Raw genomic sequence first — 22,221 nt, forward strand, 5'->3', positions numbered from 1 at the left:
AGATTCTTGAGGGAATCTGGGGTCATGGGCATATGATGATGTGCAATATTAGAAGAAATTCACGATGGATGTTTTAATGGGCACCAGCTGGAGTTTTAATGATTTTGGGATCACAGCCAAATAATGGGTGAAATCAATTTGGAAGTAAACATTGTGATGTCCTACCCGCAAGGGCAGAGTGCTGCTCTCTCATACTGTATGTCACTGACAGGCTTATAGTTAGTTTTATAGCATTTACAAGAATTTACTATGTTTAGAGATGTAGCAAATGTATGTAAGATTCCTGTACAATAAAAAAAAAAACCTCAAGTATTGCCTCTTGGCCGATCTGTTTTGAAACAACCCTGAGGGTAGAAGTGCCCTTCAAGGGTGCAAAAATGCAATTTGGAGTTCGCCCAACATTTCAATTCACATGTAACTTCATCTGTTTTCAATAAACAAATCCATATGAATGAAAGAACTAGGGTGGAATGAAGGTTGGCAGAGGGGAGCTGGGTGGAGACAACTTATTACCAACTAAAAGCTAAAAATGATTTTACAGAAAACAAACCTGCAGCCTTCATGCTCATCATTGTTCCATCACTTTGGGTTTTCTGGAAGGACAGGATTTGTTAGGTGCACAGGAGTGCAAAAAATGTATGATCAGCATGTTTAGAGAATCACAGCTCATTCACCTGTCGATTCCCACAATGCAACAATGTCAACCAATCATACTTATACAAAAGAAAGCTAAACTTAAGGTTTAGCTACTTAAACCTATTGTTTTCTTGCTATGAAACACTCTGACACACATATTTAGAGACAGATTCTTAATGGGGTTATATTCCAAAAGTGTCTTTTCTGATTAGTTGAATTTCTTCATCCTTGACAATTATCTTTTTGAGAAAGTGAATATTTCCCAAAAGCAACAACAAAGTGTATTATATCATCAAGCTGGCAGCGGACAGCTTAATAGAGGTCATTAAAGAAATACTTAATCCAAAAATTATAATTTTATGACACACCATCATGCTCTTCCAAACCTTTTTGTCATAAACAAAATGAGATGTTGGGCAGAATGCCAAATCTACTTGTTTTTATGCAGCAATAGAGAATGGGTAATTAAAAATTACACATTCAGAGCCAAATGGCCTCGGTTCAGGCATATCATGGAACCAGTTTTTATACACTACATTTGAAAAAGGCACCTGTAAATAAGTTTTAAGAGATATAAAAGATTATTTTCCATAAACTGCGCCGGAGGACTTTTTTTGCATACAAGAAAAGAAAAGAGATGGTGAGAGTGATTTTACTATCCTGGAACAACATTTCAAATCAACCAATCAGTATTCAAAGATAATTTACCCGGAAATATCTGTTTTAAACGTATGATCATGTTTAGGTGCTTCTACACCCTTGTTGATCAGCCATCATTTCCCACAAACTTTAGGAATACATTTTTGGTAGGTTTAGGGGTAGGGATTGGGTCTTTATTTAGTCTGTATTTTTGAATGTTGATCTAGGATCAACAAAAGATGTTCATCCAGGATCATGACTTACTTGGCAAAATCACGACGACTAACATGGACAGCAAGAAACAAATGGGCATCACCAGTGCCTTAGCAGATCTCAGAAAATATACTCTAACAAATCTAACATTAATGGACTTTTTTGCCAACACTTTATTTTAAGGTTGCCATTAACAAACCATTAACTATATCAAGATTAAATAAATATTTATAAATGTTTGATTTGGTAGGAATTTTACTAACCTGAGATTTGTAAAAAGATGTTGAATAATCATATTTATTTTTTTGAGCAATCACCACTGATTTTGTTGTATGGAATATATAGTTTGTGTTCACATCACACATAACAGCATAACATTGTTTAAATATGGTGGTGAGTATAATACATTTTGGTTGAACTAATCCTTTATTTAAAAGTTTTGAGCAGTCAGTCTAGTATAATAATGTGTTGTCTAATGTGAAGGTTTCTCAAATGTGGAAAGTATGCACGTGATGGATGGCACTTTAAAAAGCCTCTCCAAGGAAATTTTACCAACAAACCTGTTAGTTCACCTGCATCGGCATAAACAACTTCCAATAAGTTGACTCACACATGTTTTTATTTGTGATTTATTTCCTCATTCTCATATTCTAAGAAGGAAATAAAACTATAAGCCACTAATGTCATTTTTGTCTCAGTTCTCTTAAATAACTGGAGACTGTTTTTCCCAGCTGTCCATAGAAGATTTAAATCTGATTAAAACACCCAAACAAAAGCATCTACTCCTAACTCTCTCTCTCTTTCTTTCTCTTTGAGCTTATTTGAAGACATGCAGGCCATTTGGCAGGGTTGTTCGTTGGGGAAGGGCAGTTTGTCTGCTTTATGGCTGTGCTGACGTCAATGGCATAACTCAAATAGTTAGCAGGGTGCATGCTCCCAGCTTTCAAAAGCTGCACCACAGCTGAGCCAAAGCTAAAACCCGAGACAGACTTCTCTCAGACTACAGTCTCATCTAACATCTGTTCTTCTCATTGAATACCCCTCACATTTAAATGTATAAATTTGCAAATAGATTCATTTAAAATTGTTGTCCGGACAAGGCTTATTCATATATAAAGAAAAGGTGTAGTGCTTTGAGTATTTAAGAAGGTAGTTCCTGACTGGGACTTTACACTTTTTGTTTTGAGGATTGAAAGTGTTAGGTTTATAGACTGACAGCAAAAGGCATGACTCTTTCTAGCTGACTCCAACGCTTGACAGATTGACTGACCCATAATATCTCTTCTTTTCCAGCTATGCCCCTTAATCCCTGTGAGTAAAGATAGCAGAGCGTTTTCGAGCCGTAGACCTCTTGCTCCTATTTGCATGATTAACTTTGCTTGAGCTTGTGGAGACACTAAAGGCACTGAGAAAAAGAGTCAACAAAGAGGACTGAAGTCTTTACAATTACAGCAACAAACTCAAAATGATATTAATAAAGTCACAAAAATGAGAATTCTCATTTCCTGGCAAAATTGAATTCTCGCCGCACTTACTTTAATGTACATTAGTGAGTGTAAAGTCAGTTTTAAAGCACTGTTGTACTCACAGACGGACTCTTTCTAATGAATAAAAATAAAAAATATCTTAATGGGATAGTTCACCCAAAACGACAATTTTGTCAATAATTACCCACCCTCTTATAGATCAAGAACTGTAAGACCTTATTTAATCTTTGGAATGCAAATTAAGATATTTTTGATAAAATCCAAGAGCTTTCTGACACTGCATAGACAGCTACGCAACTGACATGCTCAAGACCCTGAAGATAGTAAAGACATCACTAAAATAGTCCTTTTTAAGTGTAACTAATATATTCCCGTAGTTTCATAAAATTACAGTTGAACCACTGTTGTCACATGACTATTTTAAAGATGTTCTTACTATTTTTCAGGGATATGAATGTGTCAGTTGCGCTGTTGTCTGTGGAGGGTCAAAAAGCTCTCGGATTTAATAAAAAATAATTTTTGCTTAATTTGTTTTCCCAACTTAATGACAGAATTTTCCTTTTTGGGTGAACTATCCTTTTATGACCTGCAATGTTCTATAAACAGACCAAAATATAGGAAAGCGTTTTTTTTTTTTGGGTGGATCCGGCTGCTGGGAAAGCTGTGCATTTTAAAATGGCTAAGCAAACAAAATCTCTTTTGACAAGTTATGACAGGTGAAAAATGCAAGTCATTATATGAATTTGTAAAACGTGATTGCACAGAAAACACAAATGTAAAGATGCACGTGAGGCATATTTTGCAATGTACAAATAAAATTGTACAAATTCATATGAATTAACCACATATTCGCCAAAGCAAAAAATATTTAGCAAGAAAAGTAGTGAGTAAGGTGTCTAAATGGAACCAACGATTATCTCTAGCTATAAAAAAAAACACAAACCACAAGATTATTCTATGCAAAATAATATTTGCATACTACAACATTATAATATCTGTTCACTAGACATTTCACATTAAGAATTTGTAAATATACAGTTCATAAATGTACTAAGAAATTATTTAAATGTCTTGCAATACTGAAGTTTCTAAAAAAGTAGAATAGATTTGATAAGACAAAAACTGACAGAGAACGGTGAGTTATGCAATATTCCTTGGAAGAGAAAGGGTTTGTGTTGCCACTGCAATATATCAGCAAAACAGTTTAGGAGCCCCCGTATCTTAACAGATCCATGTTAGTCCTTCAGTATCTGAGCAAACCAAGGTGACGTCAATGGCGTAGAGTATATCACATTTATGTTGGCATTTGAAAACACCTGCAGTTAAGACTATGGCAAGAGGTTTGGTCTTCGCTAATATATATATAAATGTATACATAAATGACATTTGTCTGGATATCAGATGGGCAAATGGTGCATCAGTACATAATGTAGACGTGCATGACGCACTTTATGTGTTACAATCCACCTTCCGATAACTCCAACGATCCCCTTTGTGCAAAAGACCCTCCCCTTGCTGGAGACCAGAGGTGTTTAAAAATATTATTGATGATGTCACGCCGTCTCTAGGGGTCTTGTGTGTATAAACACAGTGCAGGGCAGGGATCTGAAGCCAGTTTGGCACCCAACAGTGGACGAGGGGCTTTGGGAAGAGAGTGTGGCATTCCACACTTTCACACACAGAATCAACACACACTCTAGACATCAGTCAGGCAGTGGGGCTGTGATGACATGTACACATTTCGCACAAACACACTCGCACACATCAGTTAAGTCAGCTAGTGGTCAAACACTGAAGACATATGCAGATACGGTCACGTAGACACACAAGTCACGCACACAAAGGCCAAGGAGAAACGTCTTTAGACTCTACAGCTACATTACAAGGCCCTTACTGGGTAAGGATGTGGTGTACTTAAATATCACTGACCCATCATGGTCTTCCAGCCTCAAAGGCTTCCATTCTGTTGACGTTTTCCCACTCTATTGCCAGACCCTGTCTGTTTGGGTGGGCTGTTGCTAGAGCGGTTGCTATGGCACCCGAGCCTGAGGTAGATGATGAATGGAAATGATTTGACCAGATATAACATGTTTTCAAAAAAGAGGTTTCTACTACTAAGTTTGTAGTTCCTCTCCTGGAATGAATATGGCCAAGGAGTTTTGGTAAATTCATGGTTTATACAGATCGGTCCAAAAGTCACATACAATTGAACTCAACTGAATGCATATTAGTTTGCTTTTTGTAATTTCCATAAAGAAATTTCTTTTTTTATTATCTTTAATTTTTTAAAGCTCAAAATCACATTCCAGATTCCGTTCAGGGACTACAGATGTTTATTAATGTGCACTGCGACGCTGAATAAATAAATAAATAAATAAATACATATAAATCTTAAATTTGATCTCAGATGTTTGGACCCCACTGCATGGCAAGCAGTACTGCATGCTCCAAATAAACAAATATCATGCACTAACACATAAGCAATGACGCATATTCTAATGGATGGATTCTGCATCTTTTTTTATGGAAATAGGGATGCAAAACAACAGAACAAACCAGGTATGCGTGTTTTTGCATATCCATGCAGAACAAACAAACAGGAAGAGTCTTTCTTCTTGGTCATAACATAAAATGTCTTCTTATGGTCTTTCCTGTGGCAAATGAGCAAGCGGGTGGAAATACAAAGCTCATTGTTTGGAGCTTTTCATAATCTTCACCTCTAATAAAGACCTTCCTACACCCTGGGTGCTCTTGTCTTCCATCAAGCTGTGAGCTGAACTTTATTCATATAGCATTGGCAAATCAACGCAGACAAAAAAAAAACCCTTCTGTTAATATTGAAGGGAAACCTGAGCTCATGCCTCCAGCTAACAGCGGAATTAGCCAAAACATTTGTGGCCACTCGGTTTCCAAAGTCCCATTTGAATTCACAATATTTCCACTCATTCGCAAGCTGAACCTGCGGTTTAACACGTGAGGTATTACCTCTCGTGCCATTCTGAAGCATGACCCCAATAGCCGTGACGATGACACTGACGCAGATTGTCGCTCCCATGGGTGGACCACTATAAAGACCACCATTGTGATATCCAGTGAAAACAACCTCCAAAAACAGCCCTGCCAGATAATACCAGACGGGGAGTTTGAGTGCTTTGTTGAAGCTAAAGCTGTTAACGCTAAAATCATTAGCCAACAAAACCCCTGCTGAGGAAATAACTTCAGAGGGAATGCTACCCGCAACATTTTGATCTGAGATCACATTTCACCCTGTCAATCCTAATCTAAACCATTAAGCCCAAACAAGCAAGCCATTCCTCAAGCTCTGACGCAAAATCAGATTTAGATGAGCCACGCTCTGATCTTTTCCACTTTGTTATAAAAACGCAGAAAATGAAGCTGATTCAGGTTCAGCATGAATAGCTTGCTATTGACGTAAGCATCAGGGATCAAAGCTTGAGTTGTGGGTTAAGCTTGAACGTGCGGCACGTGAACAACCTGCACACATATTCAATATTTTCAGTGCACAAGAGCGCTGAGGCGAGACCTGAAGGGTTTTCCCAGAAAGCATTCCCAGAGCACTTCTCCTTCAATACATCTGAAGTCTGTTCACACTGAGAGCAACTTGGAGTGAGAAACATGACCAGAAACCATCCTTTTTATAAGAGTTGCAGAATTTTTGATAAACATGAAGTAAATGTTAGCTAATTTCATTACGCATCTGCAAGACACTTGAGTAATACTTCACTATAGCGTATCCTGCATTGTGAATGAGCTTTATTTTCACACTGATAATCGTTAACCTTGTTATTAATTTAGATTATGTTTCTATGCAAAGAAACTTAAAAATGGGCCTTTTGTACAAATCAGAGAAAATAAAATATACATGTTTTGAGTGACATGAGAATAAAGTATGTAGAAGATAGAAAAAATATCTTATTTTTAGCTAACAAATTGGTTGTTTATTAGTGCTTAAATATGGCATTTTCTGCATCCCTAATCCTACTCAATACCTAAACATAACATTTATTAACCTTACTAACTACTATTATACTCATGATATGGTGCATTATGGCTACTACAATGTACAGAGCAAATGGGGGACCTATTACAAATGATCTAGAATAAGATCACTATTTATGGAGAAAATATTACTCAGATTATCAGTCCAGTCCAAAAATGGTTCTGAAATGGTGACAGTTCAATGAAGAATTCATCCTAAATATAGACCTAGACAACCATTACTGAAAGTGACAGAAAAGAGCATAATGGAAAAAGAATTTCCCCTGGGGAAAAGGAAATGAATAGTTACTGGACGTAAGTGACTGCTCAGCATGTCTAGCACAAACAAGCGTGGAGAGCCTAAAACTGTGCACCCTGACTAGTCTTGTGACTGGAAGTGTCACTATATCTAGCTCATCTAGTAGATACTGTAATAGAGCAATGACAGGAAATGATCTCCATGGCAACATTGTTTGGTAGCTCTTTCAGGGTGAATCTCACACTGGTATCATTTCAAGATTACAATTAATTGCATGCTGGTCAAGGTGCCCTTGACCAGAGCTTCCTGGCACCATGTTTGGGTGGATCTGGCTTCTGGGAAAGCCGTGGATTCCAAAACGGCAAAGCAAACAAGCAGAATCACTTTTGTCAGGTTATGAAAGATAAGAAAACTTTGAAGTCAAGTTAAGACTAATTAAATCATCTTCTATTGACAAGCTTGGGTGGACTGTTTGTCCTTTCGTAAATCAAAGAGACGTTTAATAACATGCCATTTCATTGCACTCAGATGTTTTAAAGAGCTTATTTTCGACTCAAGTGGGGAAAGTCAGCCAGCTCGATCCCACACTAGGCCAGTCAGCTGATAAGAACGTTGCACTGACCTTCTCTAGGTACTCTGTGAACGCATTACCGCTTTCAGTCATGCAGCTTCTTCTACGTGCTGCAGAAAGCACGTTTTTGTTGTTAAGGTTCCTCATCTCTCTAATCTTACAGACATATTTATGTTTTACAGAGGTACCGGTAAGCTGACCTTATAACTGCATGCGTGTGAATGCACAGCCCAGCTAGGATGTGATAAGAAAACAACCGTGAAGTTCATTTGCGCATTGTCCCCTGTTTATCTTTTATTAGGCTGGCACAGCTCCGGCGGTATGATGACTGGCATCTTACAAGGGTCATGAATCAAAAAATAAAAGTCCCCTTAAAAGTGTTTCATGCATGCTTAATTTCATGAATAACTATAATCCTGAAAAGTACTGAACGTGGATAAATGTTTCGAGTGATGTCATGAGTGGGTAATTAGATGTTGTGTCACGATCTGTCAGATTATCTGATCATTTTTAATGCCAATACATCAGAAAATGTTTGGTCCCACTTTATATTAAGTGGCCTCAACTACTTCGCACTTACATTTAAATTAATCATTCGGTACAATGCATTTATTGTACATACAATACATGATTTTACATCGCACTTTTAAAAATACATCTGTAATTAATTTCTAATTGCATTTATAATTACCCTGTTGACCTATTCTTTAAACAAACTCATACCACCAAACCTGTCTTTAATCGTACCCGTATCCCACCTCAAAAGCAGCAATATAATATGAACACAGTAAGTACACTGTACTCATTTTTATAATAGTTAAGACCACTTAATATAAAGTAAGTGCAAACATTTTTTTTATTATGTGGTGTATGACAAAATATGAAGCTTTGTAGGCAAGTATGTTTATGGTGCGCATACTATGCTTCCACACGCTCTCTAAAAGCAAGGAAGATGGAAATAAGGAACCTAATACATTGTCTCAGTTTGTGAAACAATGATACTAACACAGTAACAAGAACCCATATACAGGTTCTGCATGAGGAGATGCAAACATCATACATGTTGATGTTTCTGTCTAGAAATGCGTACGTGCGGAGATGTTAGTCGTGATTTAATTTCATAGAGTAAACTATAGTCAAACAAACACTGCTATTGTACGCCTCTGTGAAACGTATCTCTCACAGGCCGTAAGATAAACTCCAGGGCTAATCTCTCTTTTCTGTAGATGCTGATCTACGATCAGTTCTCCGGATCTAAATCTTCTCCTTATCTTGTCCTAACCCCAGATTAGCAGCTGCAGTCGTTAACATGTCTGCTTTCCTCAGCATGGTCTTACCTGTGACTTCCCTAAGCCCAGAAAAACAGAGAAAAACCAGAGACAGAGAGTACCGGAAATTCTAGCCATCGCAACAAATCCCTAATACACCACAAATCATGGATAAATGAACTCTACAAACACACACACCAATGTGGAAAGACTCATTCTGCGGAAGCAAAAAGAAATGCACAATATTCATTTCCAACCGTCAGCTCATTGTACTGTATATACAGTGTAACAAACCGCAAGGCACCTGATCCAGCAGACATTATGAGCACAAGCGTGTCCGCTTTAGTGTGTGTTGAAAGAGAAGACAATGGTATTTGTCAGTCTACATCCTATTTTCCCCATTTGGTCATTAAGCCACAGACAAGTTCATCTCACGACCTGTGTGTGCGAGGAATTAACACTCGCACACTGAAAAACACCTCCTGGGTTCCGGAGGATTCCAGCGGTATGGGAAAAACAGGAAAAATCTGCGCTCTCCTTCCTGCCCAATGACCCTGTTTGTATGACACACAGGAGGCAGTTTAGGTGCAGGCAGTCAGTGGCTCCGTCTCATTGTCTCAGTTATAGTTACATCACTACAGTTCTGCATGCATTGTCAATGGAGATTACGGTCATTGTTTTTTTTCTATTTGTATCTCTATCTGCATTTCAAAAAACTGAAATAAACAAAAACACTGTCATTGCAAAAACACTTTCGATATTTAGTGAACTGCCTTGCCACACCAACTGATTTACAAAAAAATAAAAAAAGTAATTATGTTTAAAAGGGCAATGGAGTTCCTGTAAGTTTAATTTCTTTTAAAACAAATTTCACGTTTTTACAGCAGGGTGTCATGTATGAGATGGGAGATAAGATGTGAGGTGTGAGCGTTAACATGTCTATCTACCGCATGTTTACACAGAAGCAGGGCAGAGAAATGATAAAACACTAAGTGTGAACAGTCTCTAACAGAACTTACTACACAGGAAGCAACTTTGTGCCACAAAAGCCGTTGTTAACGTCAGTGGAGTTCGAGATTAGCATGTTGCTACACTACACGATAACTATAAAATATTGCTAATCATTTTAATTCTATGAGAAAATCCAGACTAAAACGACAGTTTCAGAGCAATCTTTTCGTGTTAAGATTGCCTTAACATGCCAGTTTAGCAGTTATGTTGCTTTCGAATTTGGCTAAAAAAAAAAGTTTCTGCAGGAAGTATAATTTAGAACAACCTTCACACCATAAGCATTTGATTCCTTAAAATAATAGCAATGATAATTCCTACTGAACAATATTGTAATATATCTTACACACAGTCGCATACTATATAATTTATCTGTTAAATAAAAGCTTTAAGAAGCCATGCAAAACCTCTCCAAAAAAGCATGAATTCTGCATGACAATTGCATTTTTTCAACATAGCGAAACTAACAGCTTACTAAGAGGTGAGTAGGACGTTTGACTCAACTAGCTGCATAATAGCAGGCACTTATCAGAGACTGATCAAGCCTGAAGAGCATCAGGAAGTGAATCTCAGTCCACCTGGTCTAAGAGGAAGTCAACAAAGCCGCATGCAAGCTGACTGACGTCAATCACAACCCACTGCACCTGACAGGAACTCCTACTGACTGCATTTCTCATGCTCTTTGCTTCAGTATAATGCCACTTTCCACTTTTCTACGCATTAAAGGCCCAGTCCCTTTTGGCGTAGGCCAAGACTTAATGCTGTTTGGCCTGATTATTGACATTACAAGTGCGTTTGAAACTACTCAGAAACTACTCAGTGTTGTCCTTCACCCTTTATACTTTTCCTCCTGAAACAAGAGCATAAATGATACACACACAGACAATATATTATATCCTTTCTCTTTCACTCTTTTCGATTTTTCCATCTTTCCAAGAAACATATTGATTGTGAATGCAGCATCCTAATTACTCCCACCAAACCAGACTGTACAGTTCAAACACCAGCGATCTATAGTCTTTGTACGAACAGTTCAGCCTTTTCCATGTGCTCAATACTTTTTTTACACTTCAAAAATTGCTTCTATGATTTTTTTATCAGTTTTCTCACAGTACAAGGTTTAAAAAAACGTCCTCTGCCTCTTATTATGTTTATAAACTGAAAAAAATATTATTTATTATTATTGGGGTTTCTTTAATCAGCATTTTTTTTCTTACCCTACAGACAGATATTGTTACAGTTTTAAGCATAAAGTCATGTTATGTCATTTTGCTTCAAGTAAATGAATCTTGATTTAAGTTCATTTATCTTTCTTATCTTTTGAGGTATGGTCTTATACATAACGCTGTGTTCCAAGTCAATTGCGTAATCTTCTTGCATCTCATTAAAACAAAACTAGCTGTAGATTGTGTTTTTATGCAGCCTCTTTCTTCTGTTCCTCCTCTAAATGCGAACAATCTCTCTCATATTATTCTTCAGAAATGACCTCACTCCAAGGTTTTCTTGACATTTCTACGAAAACAGTCTGGGCCGTATAATAGAGGCTCCAGTGAATGGCCTTGTTCTGTTTAGTTAGCATAAATTACAGTTCTGAAATCTCTGTCTGCCGTGTTCTCTGATATCACACTGGGAGCCATCCTCAAGGACAGAGAGTGAACTATGAGGAATTTTCCCACCCGTTTAAACCAAGCCTTCTGCTGAGGCATGCCTGTTTGTCTGTTGTGTTATTGTATTTGGCAGGTGTGCATGCATGTGAGAGACCAACACGTAGCAGCCGTGGCCTTTTCCTATAGTCCAACACGTTCGGTGCGACTAGACAAAACAGCCACTAATATGGGCACCTTGCTTGAGTGTGTGCGTATGGGAGTCTACTAAACGTTTCAACGCTGCCAGGCCAATCAGCAGAAGCTGCGGTGGAGATGAGTGATGATGAAGGATACAAGAGGGCAACGCCGTGGGCAGTCACGTAGCACGACAAGAGGTCTCCATCATTAAAAATATACTTAAGCACAACAAAACACGTGTTTACAGGCACACACACACACACTCACAATCTTTAACTAGGAGTTATTTTAAACGCGTGGAAAATGCCTTTAATTGAACTTTTTTCTAGTTTATAATCCATAATATCACTTCCTTCAGTAAAAAAAGCCCATTCAAAAAAGTGCTTGTTTTGTGCCTACTTCTGTCCTGATTCAGATAATACTACTTTTGCTCTCAGGAAAAATGTTGGGGATAAAGGACCAGTATTTAGATCACAGCAGCAGTTTGAAGTAAAAAAACAAACACATTTAAAACAATTACGTGTCTTTCTCGTACAGATTTCCACTTCAGAAGATGTTACTTGATGGACTGGAATCATGTGGATTATTTGTGGATTATGTAGTTGTTTGACATGTTTGAGCCGTTGGTGGGCAAATGATGTAATGCTAAATTTCTGCTGTGTGCTATCTGTAATGCTATCTAAGAAACAGACTTATCTACATCTTTTAATTTTTTGGATGGACTATTCCTTTGAATTGATTTGCTGATAGTATCATTTGTAATAAAACAGTGCTCTGCAACTTTTAGACCTCATTTTTAATACATTTTTCTTACCAGGTAGGCACACTCTGGTGATGGGGGGCTGGTTGGACACGGGGGACCTCCTGCGAAAGGAAATTTTGAAGAATCACTAAAAATTGGCTGACTAAATACAAACAAACAGTTATGACAAAAGCTGAAAGCCCCTAAAATTCAAACACTTTGTGTGTCATTCCTTGCGTCATCTTGAACTGCAACAGGATAACGCCAAAGCAATGAACATATTTCCACATTAAAGAAGGACGAAAGAAGCTCTATTCAATCATTTGCATTCTGCAGTATATTTTTTTATTAAGTGTATGATGGATTTGATGTGACACTCCCCTTTTAATACAGACGTATTATTATGATATCACAGGGTGTGTCCTCTTTTCCGTAATACTTCCGTAGAATTTCCCTGCAAGCTCATCTGAACTGGGTTGCCCTTGGACAGACTAGTGAAGAACCCAACAAAAGCCTCTAACAGTGCGGCATAATTGCCCTTACGTAGATCCATGGTTATTTGGAAGGGCAAAATAGTTCTTCCATGAATAACACCAAGTAAATACCCTTTTCTCAGTTTACCCTCATCGCTCAGGTGGAAAAATGGAATTTAGGGGCATGTGGAAATCTTTTCGGTAGGCAAGTGATTTTTGGCGGGGATTTGAAATCCTGAAAACTGTTGACATGTTAAGTGGAAAACGGCTCTAGTGAAATGTCAGTGTGCATGAGTGGCAGAGTATATAAAACAAACGATTGGAAAGACTGCCCTCTTGTGGTCAGTCTTACAAACAGCAGACTGTAATTTTTTTTTTATTATTAAAATTAATCAAATATACATAGAGTATATATTTGTTTACATTTATAATAATATCTATAATAAACTTTATTAATATAAACTATTTTCAATAAATAGACGAATATTGCTATATTTTGTGAAGCTTTTTTATCATTTACATTTTATAAAGCTTAAAAACTTTATATTATATATATATATATAACTTGTATTAATGATCTCATTCAATAAAAGTGTGTTATTTAAGACTAAAATGGCATTTTGGCAACAATACGGTTTCGAGTTTTTATTTGGTCTGCACTACTGACATCATCCCTGTTGGTGGAGTTAAGTCGATGTAAACAGTGTTTTGTGGATAGTTATATCATATTCTTCTCTGGTTTCATTACAGACATCATGTGAAAGTGACAAGGTTTAGTAGCTTTGTATTGTCAGAGGAGATAAAAGATTGGATTTAACTTTCCACAGATTAAGCTATTTTATTCTTCAGACTGGTGAGAGATTCTATCACGAAAGTCTCATGTAAACACGTATAAAATTTTGTAATACATATTTACGTTTTTATTTTGCAGTCCAATACTACAATTTTTTCAATCATGGGGCAAGTCAAAAATATTGCAAACATTTCTGTAATCAACAGAATTATAATTTTTTATCAGCTATTTTTTTAAGAGCATTTAGTTAACTTGAATCATTTATTTAAGTTTAGATGAAGATACAGCTTCTGTTTACGATAATACTCACTTGTTAGATGAGCACTGAACGTTGGTCAAGACTGTAAAGTTGTTTCTGACACTTCGAAGGCTTGCTAGAACCTAAAAGGAGACAAAAACTGTGAGGTAAAACCAAGCACACGTCCATCTGAAACGTAATCCGTAAAGAAACACGACACTGATGTGTTTACCTGAGCAAAAGGTGTGACTATCAAGTCATCCCCATGCCTGTAATCAAGTAAGAATACATTAACACCTTAAACGATTGACACTCAAACAAGGCATACACTATAAAGTCGACACGAAAACAAAATTGATCCTATTAGCTTTTTAAAAACACGTTCTTGGTCTTATTCTAAATGATCCAATGGCAAATAACTAAAACTGGCGAAACTTTTCCTGAAATTATTTTCTTTTCCTGACATCACTTATACCATGCAAACATAACCAAAACATAACCTAGTCGGTCTGGCTACATTCGCCTCCTGCAGATGAGTCGGATGAGGTTCCTTTCAGTATCAGGACCCTAAATGGCACCAAAAAATGGGTTACCAAGAACAATCCAGCACGATCCTCAGGGTTCAACAGATATTTGACATCTAAGACTCTGGAATATGCGTTCTTATATAATTCCAGGCAGTTACTGCCAGAAGGCTTGGGAAACAAGGCCTTGATTGAGATGCGTTCTGGCATGCAAATCACACTGCCGTGAGCAGCAGCGCATAAATCAACTCCACTAATCAGCCCCGCCTCCACCTTTACCCCGCAGAAATGTTTGGAAACAGAAATACTAGCGTTGATGACAAAAGAGGCATATTAAACAACTTCAAAGTCCTCACATTACTCAGACGCTGGATGGTTTAGTCGGGGTGAAGTGCTGTCCTAGTAACTTGGCTTATTAGCGAAAGCGATTCAGTAATTACTGTTTGTAAAAGTACAAAAGAAAAGTAAAATAACTTCATTTTCATTAACAGTTGCAATGTGCGAGAAAACCCCACAAAATACCATATTTTTCCCTTAAAAAATTGTTGCTCTTAACTGATTTAAGACCAGCGAACCAGTTCAGGTGCTGTTTTCAAAAGGTTTAATACATAAAAGTAGCTCTTAGCAGTTTCACAGCCTGGTCTAACTAAAATGCAAATCTCGGCTTTTTTAACTAAAAGAAACTTGCGCTCACTGATCTTAAATTATGTTGGTGCCTTTTTTGTCTTAAAATGCACGCCAGTAATGCTTTTTTCTATTGCGTGTTTGTAAAAAATTAATTGATCTACGGCCTAATCCTTGTTTAGGCTAAGCCCTGTCTATGAAACAACTTTACTTACAGTTCTGAGGCGATAGAAGAGTTGCGAGACATTGACTTTGGTGAGAGGTCATAGTCGCTGTCTGAGCGGTAGAGGAAGGACTCTCTCCGCTGGTTGTGGCCGGGAAAGTTTGTGTGAAGAACCAGGCCAGAACCCGGTGAGGCCTGGGGGTCCAAAGGACTGCAGCTCGCAGACGGGCCATTTTCCACATCGAAACTGCAATAGCAAAAAAATTTACATTAAAATTAAGGTAAAAACACATGCACCTATTTAAAGTGCCTTTTTGGAACGACATTTTAACACACACAATATTATTTCTGCAATAAGATTGTTAGGTCGAAACCAAGCCAGTACTGATCCACCTTGGCCATCCTCGAGATTCAAAGTTATATATAGCTTAATGAAAATTTCAGGAGAAATACACAAGCTGTCCTCCGAGACCGGAGAGCTCTGGAAAGTCTCAGAGATTCCCAGCACTCGGGGCGGAAGCATGTCTCATCTTTCCAAACCATAAGGAAACATAGTGGTGATGGTCTCAGCCCACATCAAAAAGAAGAGAAGCAAAGGGAAACACATTACGTTCAAGTCAAATAAACAGTTTCAAAAGACGCTTGTGTTCGGTTCAGATGCGCTTGTGATTTCAGAGCTAACCGGGAGGAAGTAGCTATGGTCTTTACGCTCAGAACGGCAGAGGTTTGTGACCTTTCACTGTTGCTCCAAACACTGGAGAGTCTCAAAGTTAAAAAAAAACAAAAATAAAACACTAGGGAATAGGAGAACCATTAAAAAAACAGTTCCTTGTTTTTCTGCTGTTGACCAATAGAAATTTGCTAAAACATTCAAGCCACACACACATCCATTAATATGAATATTTTTCCGATCATAATGAGAGTTATTGAGACGTCTCCCGATCCACGCAGAGGTCAGGCGTCTGACAACCAACAGCCAACTGAATCAACTTCCTCCGATTGTGCCCCTTTTCCTGCTAGCCTGCCATTCACAACAACCATCAATAGCATTTGTGTTTTTAAACTGCACTTAACCCCGAGTTTTCGTCTTGTTAAACCCAGCAAAGCAACGCTTCACACTTAGATTTTTTAAAAATGGGTAAGCACATTTCTTGCAGCCAATGGAGTGAGAAAATGTATTGAGGACGAGCTAGATTGTACAGTACAAGTCCTGTGCAAGAGCAAAACAAGTCCTTATATAAACAGGTTGTGTGCTGTGTTTAATCAGTCTAAGATACTGACACCTCAAATATGTAAATAAGAAGATTAACCCAAGTTTTGATACAAAAGAGATCTGAATTTGTGGACATTTTTTGGGGAAATAACATAATAACATAACAGCCTGCACAGCTGTTTTATACTCAAGGTACATAATTCCATCAAAAATAAGTTCAGAAGTTCAGAGTGTCCTCCTTGAACAATTAATCGACAAAGACTCTAGATACTGGAATACCCAGCCCCCGCCATCTCTGTGAAATTTCATCTTCAAAACTCAATTATAAATGCATCCGTTTACTTGGTCTTACCGAAGCGTTTATGCATCCTGCCACTGTCTTGTGACTACAATCAATGCATCTCTCATTTTCTTTCATCTCAGTATTTCTGTTCGCGGTGTTACTCGTCCCGCTTTTGTCCCTTCTTCGTTTTCAGCTGCAGTTGTTTCACGCGTTATGAAGCATGCCGTTTAAATGATCGCTTTTTTAATAATCCCGTTAACGTTACACAAAAGTACAATACAACTGAAAGTGAGGATAGTAAGTATTTGTTAAATGAGATCATCAGTCAGACACGAAGAGTGAGACTTTGCACTACGAATAAGGAAAACCACACAAAAAAAAATTCTGATGTGGCCGCAGTGATCTTTGGCTGCAGGCACAAACAACGCGTAAGAGAAAAACAGCAACACTTCTGCCATCGCAGCTCTACGCAGTAAATAAAGTGACTTTCTGAGTTGCTACATTCACCACTTGCTACAATAACAATTATAATTCTAAAATAGTTATAACAAAACGCAATTCTAAAACACTTATGCCACACTCCTTAAGTGTGAACCTCCAGGAAGGGTGTGACTAACCAGTAAACGTAGTAAAAGGCTTACACATGCCATGCGAAACAGCCGTACATTTTGGTGATTTATCGCCATACAATATACAGTCAGCCCGCTTGATCATGTATTCAACTATAAGGAAATGCTTTATGATACTATGATATAAAGCAAAAGCTGCTGCTGAGTCGACATCAAACGCTGAACCAACGAAACGAATTAGATGACGCAAAGCCAAAGAGGCTTGCACGGAAAGTGACTGACTGGCGGTTGCGTTTTTTTTTCACTGTGAACATGACTCTCAGTGGCACTTCTTTATTATAGTAAATGGAAATTCTTTGTAACAAGCTTTCAATGTTAGTCTGATGGACAACTTCATGAAGTAGCTGTGGTGTCTGAAGAAGGATACACTCTGGGTCATTTGAGCTCCCTGGAGAGGTCAAGACTGAAAAAAAAAGCTACCAGGAAACGATACTTCTGACCTCAGCTGTAGCTAGTATCTTTGATTCCCATGACATTATAACATGGAAACTTATAACAGGAAAATTTTAATTAATATATTGTTTTCTGTTAATAAGCAAGTGAAATGGCTTTTGACATTATTTTGAAGTACATATTATTGCCTACAAGACTGATTACTCAAAAGGCTTATTCGGGACTATTCAGTATGGGTTTTAGTGCCTTATTTCGACTACTTCTATTTCCCCAAAACTTACGAACCACATATCATTTTTTTTTTTCTAAAAAAATGCAAACACGTACATCCACCTTGGTCACTTATTATGATGGAACAGTTTGTGCTGATCACAAAAAAAAATATTTTGTTTTAATAATAATATATAATAATAATAATAATAATAATATGTTATAAACAGCTGAAAAAAGCAGAAATATCAGAACATGTCAAAACATCTCAAGGGCCCTAAAATCACTTTAGACCCCAGAGGGTTAACTAAGAGGGAAGTACAAGACGTAAAGTGGACAAGCTGACCACTCACTACTGAAAAACCCCCACGTTGTATATACTGAAACAGAAAGTCTGGCCATTTTTTTTAATAGCCCAACAAACTTTACTCAGTGTACATGACAGCTATGGGGTTGCCAACTCTCATGCATTTTGTGTGAGAGAAAAGCCTTTAGCCTCTGCCCTTGTAAAGTTCACACCAAACTGGCAACCTTTAATGTGTACTAAGATCGGCAGAAAATAAAAAAAGTTTAGATTTTATTTTCATTCGAAACTTAGAAAATGATATAACTACAGAAGAGTCAAGTTTTATATAGGAAAAAATATCAAAACTCTTTGGTCACTTCTGAATATGATGCTAATGGTCTAATTGGACTCAATGATCTATGCTAAGCTATGCTAAAAGCGCTATTGCATTTATTATACGGGTATTTGCAGCAATTTTTGGTAAGCATTAAAGCATATTATGCCTTGATTATTAAGATGATGGTATCTATAATATAATTTTATTCTGGAGAGTGATGGAGAGGCAACATTAATATGATTTTCTTAACCCTCAGGTATTGCTTACTTAATAATGTGACTATAAAGCTGTTTTTCAGTTAAATGAGTGTTTTAATTTTAGTTCATTAATATTTCTTTACTATTTTGAGGAGAAATTTTGGTACTATTTGTGCAATAATTATGGTCCATTAATGAATTCAATTATTTTTTTTAAATATTACTATTACAATTAGTGTAGTAGGTTAAAATAGAAAAAAAGGGTTTCAAATTTCAGTGCAAAAGGCAAATTTGAGTAATTTTGTCGTCAGAAAAAAATTGTAATGCCATGGTTAACCTAGGTACATTTCTTTCTGGCTACTATGTATAGGTTTCTATCTAAGCACAGGTACTTCTCAGTGGCTTGAGGTTGGCATTTAACACATTTACAAGTGAAAGTACTTGATGAACATATACTATGTGTGGAGGACATTCACTCAGTATCATTATCTCATTTTTGACCAAGATGACTTTTAGAGGCTTTTGGATCTGAACTCTTCAAATATTTAGACATGATTAAACACTAGATTTTTTTTTTTCAATGGAAGTTAATATCTTAGGTCTACATCCATTTTTTAGGATACTCACATAATTATGCATAATAAATGCAAGCAAATACTGAATTTAAACCAAGTTAATACCAATACCAATACCAAGCTAATAAGGAACTCAACAAATGATTTTATCCCCTTTTTTTTTTACAAGCCATACAACATACATATTGAACTGGGATTAAAAAAAAAAAAAAAAAAAAAAAAAATCACTCAAGCTGAACTTAAAAGTTGGCGACCCTGCAACTATGATATGCACAGGATGATTAATAAATATATTGGATTTGTTTCCAAAAAGTGAAAGACTAGACTGTAACTTTAAGTCAGAACTAGATATCTGCTAAATGTTAATGTGAGTGTTTATGAGTACACAAGCATATAGACAGTCTCTAAGAACACAAAACACTCTAAAGGTCTTTCACTATTGCTCAATTACAATCTTATTTCAGTAATATTTATATACTATTATATTATTTTACTTTATTTTTTACGTTTGTTAGTGTATAACAAACTTATTTTGTTATGCACTTTTTTTATAGTAATTTGTTTTTATTTCAGTTTTAGTATTATTAAAATTTAGTTCTTATTTCATTTAGTTGCCAGGAAAATATTTTTAATTTCAATATAAATTTCTTTTTTTTTTTTTTTTTTTTTTTTTTTTTTTTTTTTTTTTTTTTTTTACTAAATATCAATATTTATTTATAATTTTATTTTATTTAAATTACTGAAATGTTTTATAGTTTTAGTTAACTATAACAACACTGTTCAATGAACAGGCAAAATATTTATTATGAACCATTAAATGTATTTTTTTTTTTTTACCATTTTCATCAAACATCCCTTTGTTGTTTTAAAGTTACGAGGCGACATTTTTAAGCTAATGAAAATGGTTTTCAGCAATTAAATAGAATGATTTGGTGTTTATATTCTCACCATGAAACAAAAAGGAGAAGATGTTGTTTCCAGTGAGTATCTAATTATCCTGATTATCCTGTGACTGCTGTTGAGTCACTGTCTGGTAACACATTCACAACACAATAATAGTTTATGTAGGGCAGCTCCAAAAGACATCCTCTACTTGTCTGCTTTGCCTAAATTGCCACCACTTTAACAATGGTCCGTCTTCACACAAATAGACGCTATAATGGGTTTCAGATCATAAAAGGTCTCTGTGTCTCACATACATTTTCAGTTCCTCTGCCTGTTAGTGGAACTGCTTGACAAAATGACAAAATGGATTTCACCGTAACATATGAGCAATTAAATGACTACATTATCAGGCATCATAGAACTTTTGTAATGCTTGATTTGATCACATGTTTGTAGGGAAGAAGGGGACTTCTGAGGACTTCAAGTCACACTGGATTCTACTGTGGCATCAGAAACTCAGAGACAGAAAAGGGAAGTTCATTTGGGTACGTCCGTGAGAAAATTCAAGGCTGTGGACCCTGCTTTAAATGTCATTCTACGAGGCTAAAAAAAAATGCAGAATGCCTGCTGATTTTCCATGACATATTTTAGAATAAACAGATGCCCAGCTCTGGAGATCATTTAAGATGACGTGGTTGTTTTGAAGAAATCGGCTGGTATGCAAAAGAATGTTTGTTTGTGCCAACTTTAGTAGACTAATCGCAAGAGAAACCCCCCCTGGAGTAATCGCTGCTGACTTGGTCCTAATGCCTAATACAGTATGTTCAGATCACTACCACAGACATACGTGAGACAATAAATGCACTGTTTGTCATTCAAATGAACTAAAAACTGTTTAATACCACATTTTTAAATGTCAGATCCTTTATAAAAAATTGTTAACATGTTTAATATTATGCACATTATGTATATTGTGGTTGTGTATATTGCAGGTTGTGTATATCAGTTTGTATACAGCACTTTTCAGAAGTTTGGGGAGGTATGAAGTTGATAAAACAAATACAGTATTTAAAAAAATAGTCATATTGTAAAATATTATACTTTTTAAAGAACTGTGTTTATATTACATTTCTAAAACAGGCATTTTGTTTTTGTATATTTGAATGTAAAACATGAATATTTTATATTTTAATGTATTTTCCTGTGGTGGCATATCTGAATTTTCCGCAGCTATTTTTCCAGGTTTCAGATTCGCATGATCTTTCAGAAGTCTTTCTTAAATGCTAATTTGGTGCTTAAGAATATTTATTGCTATTATCAATATCAAAGATTTTTTTCAGGATACTTTAATGAACTGAAAGTTTGAAAAGAACAGCATTTTTTGTAAAGTTATTCTTTTAAAAATAAAAAGATTGTGTATATTATGTATATTTTGTATTGTAAACTGTATGAATATCTGTGCACCGTACATAATCTCCACCGTGGGGAAAGTGAGGAGGACGTTATTGTCATTCATTACACTTATGCACTTATCAATAAAATCCAACAAAATATCTCTGACCTCAAAGGTTGTATTTCAATGTCACTAAACACAATTCACATATGCCATCTATAGGCAGCATATTGTGTAGGTAACTCAGTAGGTAAAAGAGATCAGTTTCAAGTCACACATTTTTGCCTATTAGCACAAATCCAAACAACGTGGAGATTATCTTTGTTGGCATTTGAAGTAATAGGAGACCTTTACACACCCTGCCTGGACGTCAGAGCATGCTGTGTGTAAACACAGATG

General features: G+C 36.5%; 1 protein-coding gene across 4 annotated transcripts in view; it reads right to left on the reverse strand.

Annotated features, from left to right (window-relative positions):
• Nucleotides 1-22,221, reverse strand: part of pde4ba (phosphodiesterase 4B, cAMP-specific a) — a 117,464-nt gene that overhangs the window by 18,976 nt on the left and 76,267 nt on the right. For all 4 annotated transcript variants that reach the window (XM_043241459.1, XM_043241460.1, XM_043241461.1 and 1 more), the window contains 4 exons: nt 15,474-15,668; nt 14,343-14,379; nt 14,183-14,253; nt 12,679-12,728 (listed from right to left, as the gene is read on the reverse strand). In XM_043241459.1, the coding sequence (XP_043097394.1) occupies nt 12,679-12,728; nt 14,183-14,253; nt 14,343-14,379; nt 15,474-15,668 (353 nt within the window). The remainder of the gene's footprint in view (nt 1-12,678; nt 12,729-14,182; nt 14,254-14,342; nt 14,380-15,473; nt 15,669-22,221) is intronic.

This window comes from Puntigrus tetrazona, chromosome 6, assembly GCF_018831695.1.
Source record: "Puntigrus tetrazona isolate hp1 chromosome 6, ASM1883169v1, whole genome shotgun sequence".
Classification (NCBI taxonomy): domain Eukaryota; kingdom Metazoa; phylum Chordata; class Actinopteri; order Cypriniformes; family Cyprinidae; genus Puntigrus; species Puntigrus tetrazona.